The 12,059-nt window shown below is 42.4% G+C and overlaps 1 protein-coding gene across 1 annotated transcript in view; it reads left to right on the top strand.

Moving 5' to 3' along the window:
• The window catches only part of LOC144681152 (dynein axonemal heavy chain 8-like), a 1,929,890-nt gene that overhangs the window by 1,287,363 nt on the left and 630,468 nt on the right, over nucleotides 1-12,059 (top strand). The window contains exon 52 of the mRNA XM_078542879.1: nucleotides 8,964-9,098. Within this exon, the coding sequence (XP_078399005.1) occupies nucleotides 8,964-9,098 (135 nt within the window). The remainder of the gene's footprint in view (nucleotides 1-8,963; nucleotides 9,099-12,059) is intronic.

Below are 12,059 nucleotides of genomic sequence, written 5' to 3'. Positions count from 1 at the left end.
GGGAGAACAGGGAGGAATGGATATCGGGGGAGAAGGCGCCAACTGGGGAGGTAGGGGTAAAGTGGGTGTGGAAGTTGTAAGAGAAGAAGAAGAACAGAGGTGGGAGGTGTCCGGCGGGTGGAAGGGGTTCAGAGAGAGGAGAGTGTCTGGGGAAACGAAGGGGTGTGGAGAGGGGGGGGTTACCGGGGAGAGAGGAAGGGGTGTGGAGAGGGGAGGGTGTCTGCGGGGAGGAAGGGGTGCGGAACGGGAAGGGAGTAAGGGTGGAGGAAGAGGTAAGGCTGGAGGAAGGAGTCGGGAGGGGTGAGGAACTAAGGGGTGGCAGAAGAGGTAAGGGTGCAGGGAGGGCGGGGACTAAGTGGGTGAATAGTCTGGGGGGGGTGGGAGGACAAGGGGGTTCAGCAGGGATGGGGTGTGAAGTGGGAATGGGGTGTGGGGGGGGCAAGGGATGTGGAGGATGGAAGGGGTGCGTAGCATGGGATGTGCAGGTGAACGTGCATGGGAGTGGCCGGATACGTCCAAGTCTGCCTCCTGGGGAGTGAGCTGAGGTGAGCATAATATAAAAGAAGGGTGAAAATGACCGAGGGCAGAGTGAGGTGATAGGGTGGGAGGGTGAGGGTTCGAAGGTAGTGATAGAAGGGACGGCGAGGGTGGTTGGTGGGGACCCTGAGGTAGATACAGACCCTGGGGGTGGGAAGGAGTAAGTGGGGAGGTGAATGTAGATGGGGTGGAATTTTCGGGAAGTAAGGGAACATAAATGTTCACCTGGACATCCCCGAAGGAAAATAGTTGTGGCTGGTAGGTAATGCAGGGAAGGTGCAAGGTGATGCCGGGAGTTGGGGGGGGTGGTGTTGGTGGGTCAATTGTGATGGGTCAGGAAAATAGGTGACTCGGGGGAAATAAGGAGAAAGAGGTAGAAATGAAGGATTCTGAAATTGATTTTCCTCTAATCAAATTGAATAATGAGGGGGTAATTGAAAATTTAAATGTAATATTGAGTTACCTACCAGACACATGTCAAAGTGATTTGGAGAAGCTATTGTGGCCACATAAAGCAATTTCTGGGAATAAGCTGGGGAGCACAAATTTAGCTATACATGATGTGTGTGTAGAAGTTTCATCTTTGATAAGGCAACATCCTTGTAGATTAAATCCAGCAAAGTCATCACAAGTACAGAAAGAAATTGAATTCATGCTTCAAAATGACATCACTGAGTCTAGTTGGAGTAACTGGAGTTCGCCCATTGTGCTGGAACTGAAACCGAATGGAACACAAAGACTGTGTGGACTATCGAAAGGTAAATGCAGTGACAAACGTGGATTCATATCCTATACCATGGTTGGAAGATTGCATTGAGAAAGTGGGACACTCAAAATTCATCACAAAGATTGACTTGCTGGGAGGATATTGGCAAGTACCGTTATCAGACGATATTGGCTTTTGTGATGGACTATATCAGTTTAAAGTCATGCTGTTTGGTATGAAAAATGCACCAGCAATATTTCAAAGTCTGACAAACAAAGCAATTGCAGGACTGAGCAATTGTGCTATTTATATTGACAACTTGACAATTTTCAGTCAAATGTGGGAGGAGCATTTACAACATCTGCAAGAATTGTTTACTCGATTACAAGAAGCTAGTTTGATGATGAACTTGGCTAAAAGTAAATTTGAAGAAGTGCAATTTACATATCTAGGCCATTCCATTGGACATGGTAAGGTGGCGCTGAGAGATGTGAAAGTCAAGGCCCCCCAGTGCCTGCAACAAAGCTAGAAGTTTTGAGATTTCTGGGCTTGAGTGGGTTTTGCTGGAAATTTGTACCAAATTTTAGCAGTATGTTTGCCCCATTAACTAAACTATTAAAAAGCAACAAGAAGTTTCGATGGAGACAAGAGTATCGGAAGACATTTGACAGTTTGAAAATTGTATTGACTACGACACCAGTTTTGGCAGTACCCAATTATGCCAAGCAATTTAAGTTGGTCATTGATGCAAGCCATATAGGCATTGGGGCCAGACTGTTACAAGAAGATGAAACTGGAATTGAGAAACCAACAAGGTATTTTTCACGGAAGTTGAATGTACAACAGAGGAGATATTCAACAATCGAAAAGGAGACTCTGAGTCTGGTGTCAGCATTGCAGCGTTTTGATATTTACGGTGCAAACAATTTGTCAGAAATAATTGTTCATACAGACCACAATCCTTTCAAGTTTCTGGACAAATTTCAAGACAGAAGTGTGAGGCTGTTCAGATGGAGTTTATTACTGCAACCATTTAATCTACAGATTATACATGTGGCTGGACAAGAAGACCTAATTAAGAACAAGAACTAGGAGCAGGAGTAAGCAATTCAGCCCCTTGAGGCTGTCCCGCCATTCAATACGATCATGGCTGATCTCATTTCGGCCTCAACTCCAATTTCCCACCCTCTCCCCATAACCTTTCAACTTGTTACTAATTAAAAATCTGTCTATCTCCTCCTTAAATTTATTCAGTGTCCTGGCATCCACGGCACTCTGAGGTAGTGAGTTCCACAGATTCACGACCCTTTGAGAAAAGTAATTCCTCCTCATCTCTGATTTAAATCTACCACCCTTTAGCTTAAAACTATGGCCTCTCATTCTAGAATGCCCCACAAGGGGAAACATCTGCTCCACGTCTACTTTGTCTATCCCCTTTAGCATCTTATATACTTCAATTAGATCTCCTCTCTTCCTTCTAAACTCTAGTGAGTATAGGCCTAAACAGATCAATCTCTCCTCATACAACAAGCCCCACATCTCTGGAATAAATCTAGTGAACCTCCTCTGAACCGCCTCCAATGTAACTATATCCTTCCTCAAGTAAGGGGACCAAAACTGTGCACATTACTCCAGGTGCGGTCTACCAATGCCTTGTATAGTTGCAACAGCACTTCCCTATTTTTATACTCTATTTCTTTAGCAATAAATGCCAAAATTCCATTTGCCTTCCTTATTACCTGCTGTACCCGCATACTAGCTTTCAGCGATTCATGCACGAGGCCACCCAGATCCCTCTGCAGATTCATTGTCGGGAGTTTGAAGCTCAAAGGGGAAATTGGACATTTAAACTCTGGACACTGGACTGGAATGATTTATGTTTATACCAAGGATATATATATATATATATATATATTATATATATATATATATATATATATATAAAAGTATATATATTACATTAATGCGTGCATTTGGTAATGTAATAGTGTGAGTATATAGATAAGTATAAGTGTAAGATGGGTTTAGAAAATGAAGCTGTCTTTTTAAATTATGATGGCACATTTTCCGGTAGGGAGGGGTGTGTCATAAAAATATAACAATTCTCACAATATTATTGTGATTTATTGTAAAGGTAGGCTAATAGTGGGGTTTGGATAGTTTCTGTGTGTGTGTGTGTGTGTGTGTGTTTTAATTGAAGTGGAGACTGCTGGTCTGTTGGCTTTGACTTATCAAAAAGAAGCTAGGTTTGAAATGCTAAATACGTAAACATGGCTGAAGTTTTAGAATGTGAGGTGTGAGGAAAATTTTCAGATAAACTAGAATAGTTTGAATTTCAAAGAGATAGTAAGATGTTACACCTAGCCAGAAGAAGCTAAGCCAAACAGTGTGTTTATTTTTCCCAAAGATTACTGATAAAATTGGTCCTATGAAAAGGTTTGTATTATGTGAGGGGTAAAATTCCAAAAACCTAGCAAAACAATGGAATTTGCATTAAAAAGGGAAAACAGGCATAAAGGAGATGAGGCTATGTGTCAGAGGAGATGGAATCCTAAGATCTAACACATGTGAAAAGCCTTCGACTTCTGTGCATAAAGTTGCCATCTGCAGGAACCAAAACTGAGAAAACTCACTTTGAATTCTCTTATCCAGGCTATTTTGTTGCTTTGCCTGGGTCTGTTCAAAATCTATTTGTTTTTACTGTTGCCTTAATAGAAATGTATCTGGGTGCCAGATTAATTTGGGGTTTTAGGAGTTATTATAGTAGTAATTTTTAGGGCTATGTATGTGGTTGAAATCTTTTCATTTGTTAATAAATGTTTAATTTAATTTTCTAATAACCTCCGAAGTCATGGTAGTCTTATTACTTCTCAATTCAGGGCATGCATCTGGAAATAAAATACAAATTGTAAAACAGTTGTGACCATGTGACCAAGTTTCTCTTGTGGATTTGATTCACCTGGAACACATCATCTGCCACGTCATAACAGTCCCTAAGACTAAAAGTGAGAACCCACACTTACTCACAGTCATGGGTGTGTCCACAAGATTTCGAGAAGCAATACCTTTAAGGAAAATTACAATAAAGGTGATTGTAGAGGAGTTAACCAAATTCTTTACAAGATATGGATTACCAAAATAAATATAGTTGGATCAGGGTTCAACTTTCATGTCACAACTGTTTAAAGAGATAATGAACAACCTAGGAATAAAGCAATTTAAGTTGTCAGCCTATCACCCTGAATCACAAGATGCCTTAGAAAGGTGGCATCAGACTAGAGCATGATTAGAGCATATAGTCAAGACTATCCACATGATTCGGATCGAGGGATTTCATTCTTGTTGTTTGCTGTTAGGGAAGTCCTTAATGAGTCAACAGGGTTCAGTCCTTTCAAATTAATTTATAATCATGAGTAAGGGGACCACTTAAACTGATTCAGGAAAAATTAGTCAAATTTCTGAAACGACTCTCCTGAATGATGTGATGCAATTCAGGGAAAGATTAAGTAAGGCATGTGAGCTAACTAGGAAAGATTTTAAGATATCTCAACAAGTGTTGAAGGTAAATGCAGATAAAAGGGCAAAGGCTTGTGGTTTTGCGGCTAGGGAAAGAGTGTTAGTATTGTTGCCAGTGCCAGGTGAACCATTGAAGGCAAGGTTTAGTGGACCTTACCAAATTGAAAAGAGACTGAGGTAAACTACACAGTGAATGCACCAAATAGAAGGAAGAGTCAATGAGCGTGCCATTTAAATATGCTCAAAAGTACTTTGACAGCGAGGATAAACAGGAGGAGGTACTGGTAGTTGTAAGTAAGGAAAAGGGGATAGAAATTAAGGATTCTGAAATTGACTTTCCTCTGATTAAATTGGACAATGCGGAAGCACTTAAGAATCTAAATGTGATGTTGGGTTACCTTCCAGAAAAGTGTCAGAGTGATTTAAAAGGACTATTGCAGTCACACAAAGCAACTTGTGGAAATAAATTGGGGATAACAGCATTAGCTATACATGATGTGAAAGTGGGGAACTCAGATTCGATAGGTAACACCCATTTAGATTAATTACAGTAAAATTAGCCCTAGTGTGGGAAGAAATTGAATCGATGCTTCAAAGTTGCAATGGTGCCTCAGCCAGGTGGATTACAAAGACAATGGGCAGAATTTTACCCTTGATGGGCGGGTGGTCCCCACCGGGTCGGTGGCGAGCGGGCAGCCGATCGCTGCTGCTGAAGCGGGCCCTGCCGCCATTTTAAGTGGGCAGGCCAATTAAGTCCCGCCCAGCGGGTTGCCTGACCTTCCTGTACGGGGGGGAGGAATTCCCCAACTGTCAGAGTGCGCTCTTTCGTGCATGCACGCAAAAGAGCGCACATCTCCCTGAGACCAAGTGCTGCCTCAGGGAGATCACTGACAGTGTTATAAATATCAAAAATAGAATAATAAAAAAATTATTAGCATGTCCCCCTCATGTGACAATGTCACACGAGATGGGACATGTTAATAAATATGACTAAAACTTTATTAAACTTTTTAAAAACAGACATGAAACCTCATCCCGCCAGTGAATGAGGTTTCATGTTTTTTCAGAAGCCCGCGGGGGCTCCTGGCCTGCCCGTCAACCTTAAGGTTGGATGGGCAGGGCCTTTAATTGCCTTAATGATCCTGTCAATGGCCTCAATTGGCTATTGACAGGTCGGCAGGCAGACAGCTGATCGCGCTGTCCACCCGCCTTCTTGAATATTTAAATGGGGCAGGATGACGTCGGGGGTTCCCCCGACATCATCCCACATCATTTTCACGTCAGCAACCGGGCCCCGCCCCCAGCCCGCTGACGGAAAAATTCAGGCCAATGTATTTATTACCAAAAAGTGAATGCAGTAACAAAGGCAGACTAATATCCTTTTCCATGATTGGAGGATTGTATCGAGAAAGTGGGACAGTCAACATTTATCAAAAAAATTGACTTGCTGCAAGGATATTGGTAAGTACCTTTCTCATCAAGGGCAAAGAGGTATTAGCTTTTGTGATGCCGGATAGTCTATTTCAATATGAATTAATGCCCTTTGGTATGAAAAATGCACCAGAAACATTTCAGAGACTAACAAAGTGATTGAGGGACTGAGCAATTGTGCTGTTTATATTAATAAGTTAATTGTGCTCAGTCAAATGTGGGTGGAACATTTGCATCATTTAAAGGAACTGTGTGATCGATTGCAGGAAGAAAATTTGGTTGTAACGTTGGCTAAAAGTGAATTTGCAAAAGCGCAAGTTACATATTTAGGTGACACTGTTGGACATGGTCAAGTGGCCCCATGAGATGCAAAAGTAAAAGCTTTTGTGGAATTCCCATTGCCTACAACAAACTGGGAAGTTTTGAGGTTTCGAGGCATGAATGTATTTTATCGGAAATTCATCCCGAATTTCAACAGTGCAGTTGCTCTGCAGACTGGACTGTTAAAAAAGAAGAGAAAATTTCCAATGGACACAGGAGTGTCAGATGCATTTGACAGCTTGAAAGCTGTACTAACTATTACACCTGTTCTATCAGCACCTGATTATACAAAGCAGTTTAAGTTGGCTATTGAACCAGTGATGTGGGTGTTGCTGCTAAAGATGAACTGGGAACTGAGAAGCCGGTAGGATATTTCTCATGGAAGTTGAATGTATATCAGAAGAAATATTCAACTATAGAGAAAGAGACTTTAAGTTTGTTGTTAGCTTTGCAGCATTTTGAAGTGTATGTTGAAAACAATTCTTCAGAGACGGTTATATGTACTAATCATAATGCTTTGAAGTTTCTGGAAAAGTTTAAAAACAAAAGCGCCAGGTTGTTTCAGTGGAGTTTATTATTGCAACTGTTTAATATACAAATTATACATGTGGCAGGGTGAGAAAATTTAATTGCAAATGCATTGTCAAGAGTTTAAAGTTCAAAAGACTTGGATATTGGCAAATGGAGAATGGACTGGAATGAACTTTATTTTTAAAACAGGTTTGTATATATATTAGGGGAGGCGATGGCGTAGTGGTATTGTCACTGGATTCGTAATCCAGAGACCCAAGGTAATGCTCTAGGGTCAAATCCAAATCAATAAAAATCTGGAATTAAAAGTCTAATGATGACCATGAAACCATTGATGATTATTGTGAAAAACCCATCTGATTCACTAATGTCCTTTAGGGAAGGAAGTCTGCTGTCCTTACCTGGTTTGGCCTACATGTGACTCCAGACCCACAGCAATGTGGTTGGCTCTTAAATGCCCTCTGAACAAGGGCAATTAGGGATGGGTAATAAATGCTGGCCTAGCCAGTGATGCCCACATCCCATGAATGAATAAAAAAAATTCATATTCAGTGGTTGATGTACTCTATAGTGTAATAGTTTCTATGTATAGATAAATGTAGTAAGGAATAAGAAATGGGTTGAATAATGAACCATCTTTTTGAAATTTTGATTTGGTTCATTTTTTACAAGGAGAGTGATGTGAGAATGAAATTCTAAAAAATATTTTTGGGGGATATTGTGCTATTCTGTGACGAAGGCTCGATGTGTGTGTGTGTGTATGAGTGATTTAATTAAGCTGGGGAAGGGTACTAGAAGAAGAAGTGGGGGATTTAAAACATGAAAGGATAGAGGCATTAGGTTTGAGGTACAAGTAAATAGGTTGAATCTAATATTTGCATTTTTAGATAAATTGAGAGTTCATTTTAATGTCAAAGGGAAGTCAGAGGGCCCTTCCCACGGCAATTTTCCATGCAATTGCAGAAGGTGCAACACCTTCCCCTTTACCTCCTTGCTCCTCACCATCCAAGGGCCCAAACACATCTCTCAGGTGAAGCAGCGCTTCATTTGCACCTCCTTCAATTTTGTCGACTGAATTCCCTCCTCCCAGTGCGGTCTCCTGTATATTGCGAAGACCAAACACAGACTGGGTGACCACTTTGCGGAAACGTGCAGTCTGTCCGCAAGCATGACACAGAACTTCCTGTCACTTGCCATTTCAACACACCACCCTGCTCTCATGCCCACATGTCCGTTCTTGGCCTGCTGCAATGTTCCAGTGAAGCCCAACGCAAACTGGAGAAACAGCATCTCATCTTCCGATTAGGCACTTTACAGCCTTCTGGACTTAACATTGAGTTCAACAACTTCAGACCATGAACTCTCTCCTTCATCCTCACCCCTTTTTTAATTCCCCCTTTTTAAAATTTATTTTTACTTTTTATCCACTTATTTTCATTTGTATTCATTTATTCATTGTTTTATTTTCTTTTAACCCTTTTAATCCCTTTTTCCAACCTTTTCCCCCAACCACTGCCTCCTCCCCCACCCAAAAGGGCCATCTGTTACTTGTTCCATGTTGTTCTTTCACAGAGTGCTGACCCTTGTTCTGCTGTTAACACATTCTGCTTTCTTACCTTTATGCCACTATCAGTACCTTATTTAGCCTTTAGCACTACCATTAACACCCGCTTTGCCTTTTCGTCCATGACATCTTTGTCAATCTCTCCTTAGCCTTCTATCCAGCTTCATCGGCTCTACCCCCTTAAACCATATAAATTTTATCACATTTCTACCTCTCTTTGGCTCAAAAGAAGGGTCATACAGGCTCGAAATGTTAACTCTGTTTCTCTCTCCACGGATGCTGAGTTTTTCCAGCATTTGATTGAATGGGTAAAAATCCTCTATATGTAACAAAAATATTATTTTGATATCATGATAGGCGGTACTTCTGACTGGAGAACAAGGAACAGCAAAAACAGTAATGATTAAAGGATATTTGAAGAAATATGACCCTGAAGAACATCTGTCCAAGAGTTTAAATTTCTCTTCTGCCACAGAACCTTACATGTTTCAGGTAACATACAGCTTTATGCAAATGAGCTTAAATTATGTTGATGGATTTTATACCTAATCGAAATTCTGATCTTTTTAACTTAAGGTTGCTGGAAACTACCCCGTATGTACTTATGCCAGGAGTTTTATCTATGCAGCAGATTTTTAAATTTCAACATCAGTATGTTCACCACTGCACCCCAAACTGAATTCTTTGCATAAACTCAAAGGAAAATATAAAAATTCCCAGGCATAATGTGCCCTGTCATACCCCAGGAACAGCAGTAGACCATTTAGTCCTTCAAGACTTTTAATTACATAAAATTCCTTTAACTTGTTATGATCCTTGACCAGACCCCAACTTTTTGGTATGATAGGGTTAGAGACGTTTGTTTGTTTTGTTTGAGAATTAAGAATAAAGCCACAAGATTCCATGGATTTTAAACAAACAAAAATAAACTTTACTATTCAAGGTCAGAATGATAAAACAATTACAATATCCATCTTATACTGTAACATTCAGGGTTAATATGAGGTGCACGTGAATTAACAGGCAAACTGTGGTCGAACATACCACAAGCCAGATCCCACGGAATGTGTCAGTAAGCACTGTGAGTCAACAATTTTGTTGAGGCTCTGTCTGTCTCACGAGGGATTCCAGTCTTCACATTTGAAGATCTAACCTTGGAATTCTCTCCATAATTGCTCCAACTCGGACAGCCCCAATGATGGCTAACCTCGCAGGGTTTTGATCTCGTCCCCCGACACTCTGTTCCCCTGGATTTCTGAGTCTGCACACCAGCCGCAACTTATTGCCACAATTTCAGCTCTTCAATAGCCAGCTAGCTACAATGGGCTGGCACCGCCCTGAATTTCACAAGCTCCAATTTCCTACGCTACACCAAACTGTAAATGGCTCCCAGGGCTTCTTCTGAGCCCTAACTCTCTTCAGCACGGAGCCAGTGACCTTCTGCTACATTCTTAGCTCCCCAGGATTTCTCCTGAGCCCTAACTGTACAAGGCTATCAAATGGCTCCTGGGACTTCTCCTAAGCCCCAACTACATAAAGTCAGCTAACAGCAACAATTTTGCTGCCTGGAGCCTTCTAACAGCAGCACCTTCTCGGTATGACCCTTTCCCCTGCTCCAAAATACTCGCTGCCCCACCAACCACACAGATACATTGAAACCCTAGAACCTTCTTAATCTCTCGGCATCTTCATAATGACGTAGCCTTACTTCCAAAACAAAACAACTCTCTTGGCTGCATTTCTTTTCAAGCAGTGTGGACACTTCATCTCCAATTTGCCTGCTAAGAAAGCGCAGCTGCTGTTTTATGATCTTACCTTTCCAGCTGTTATCCCCTTAGGTCAACATGGCTCCAACCTTTTAAGTGTAATTGTCTTCAAGCTGCTTTAGTTACATTTATCCCATTTTCTACAGTTGAACTTTGACCTTCGCAGAACTAAAAATTACCTCTAGGATAATGTGCCCAGCCAGATACCAATATACCCGCTAACACGTGCTACCCATGTTGCAAATTGCAATCGCAGCACAGAGGCATTGAGGGCTACTAGGATATTGACTCCTCTATGTCTTTCGCGTAAGCATACAAATGAAACTATCTAGGCAAGCTGCAACACCAGTGTGAGCATAATTCATTATCCAGAATGTTTTGTATTTCTTAATCTAATGCCTGCTGATATGATGCTTTCCTTTCCTAACAGTTTGTGTGTGCTGTGACAAACTATCTCATCTTGTGCTTCTTCCCAGTGCAACCTTGTTCCCGGTGCTTGTGAATGGCTTGCGCCCTTATATTGTTGGAAGATTGGTTGGATTGTAGTGATACAACCTCTATATGAACATAGGATGTTATGAAGTGGCAGATGATGTATGCCAGGTGAACCAAATCCACAAGGGAAACTAGTTTGCGCTATCACAATGGTTTTGCGATTGTTTTTATTACGAGATGTGTGCACTGAATTCAGAAGTAATGGGCGGAATCGTCCCAGATTTGCATGGTGTGGTAGTAAGTGGGTAAAGGGATTTCACGCCATATCATCCCAAACCCGCCACATTATTTATGCACTCCCAGGAAACATGCCGTTTCCATGGTGGGCAGGCTGTCAATTGCCCGCCCGCCATCACCCTGCCGCTGCATCACACCGGGTGCCATATTTAAAGTCCAGCCGCAAATACACATCTCACTGCTTCCAGAGCACCACTGCTGCATGGAAGACATGGCCCAGTAACTGAAGAGGACTGCAGCCCCCAGGTTCAGCGACGTGTCCCTTGAGCGCCTTTTGGATGCCATGGAAGGCCACCGGGATGTCCTCTACCCCCGCTCTGACCTCAGGATAGGCAGCAACAGCACTAGCCCAACTTGGGAGGTGGTGGCAGTGGTGGTCAGTGCCAACACCCTTGAAAAGAGGACAGCTGCCCAGTGCCGCAAGAGGATGAATGATCTCTTCCGTTCTGCCTGGGTAAGTAACTCTTTTCATCACTCTCAACTCACACGCTCACAAACCCATCATACATCCGCTGGGCCCTCACTCACTGCCAGTGCAAGGGACACCACCATTCACTCTCTCACACTCACTGTCATTTTCCTCATCCATGGGATCACTCACCACCCGCACAGGCCAGGCATCTCTCCAGCAGTGCAACATCCATCAGACAACCATGCCGTGAGTGATGTGTCCTCTTTCTCAGGCCACTGCCATGCACTAATTATCTCTCCTTGCTTTCACAGGCATACCTGGGAAACAGCCGACAGAGTCCATGGCCTAGGGCCTCCAATCAAGCCCTGAAGAAACCTCTGAAGAGGAATCTGGAAGCACCCTCCCTGAAGTCCCGTCACAAAGCTCACCCACACACTCCACCAGTGCAGAGACACATACCTCGCTGGGACCTAGCTTTAGAATAGCCCTGGGATCACAGTCTGGTGAGCATATTGCACCATCTGATCCGGAGCAGGTGGCAGC

Source organism: Cetorhinus maximus, chromosome 5 (genome assembly GCF_964194155.1).
Source record: "Cetorhinus maximus chromosome 5, sCetMax3.hap1.1, whole genome shotgun sequence".
NCBI classification, from domain to species: Eukaryota; Metazoa; Chordata; class Chondrichthyes; order Lamniformes; family Cetorhinidae; genus Cetorhinus; species Cetorhinus maximus.
Note: the sequence above shows the minus strand (reverse complement) of the source record. Positions and strands in the feature narration are given on the sequence as shown.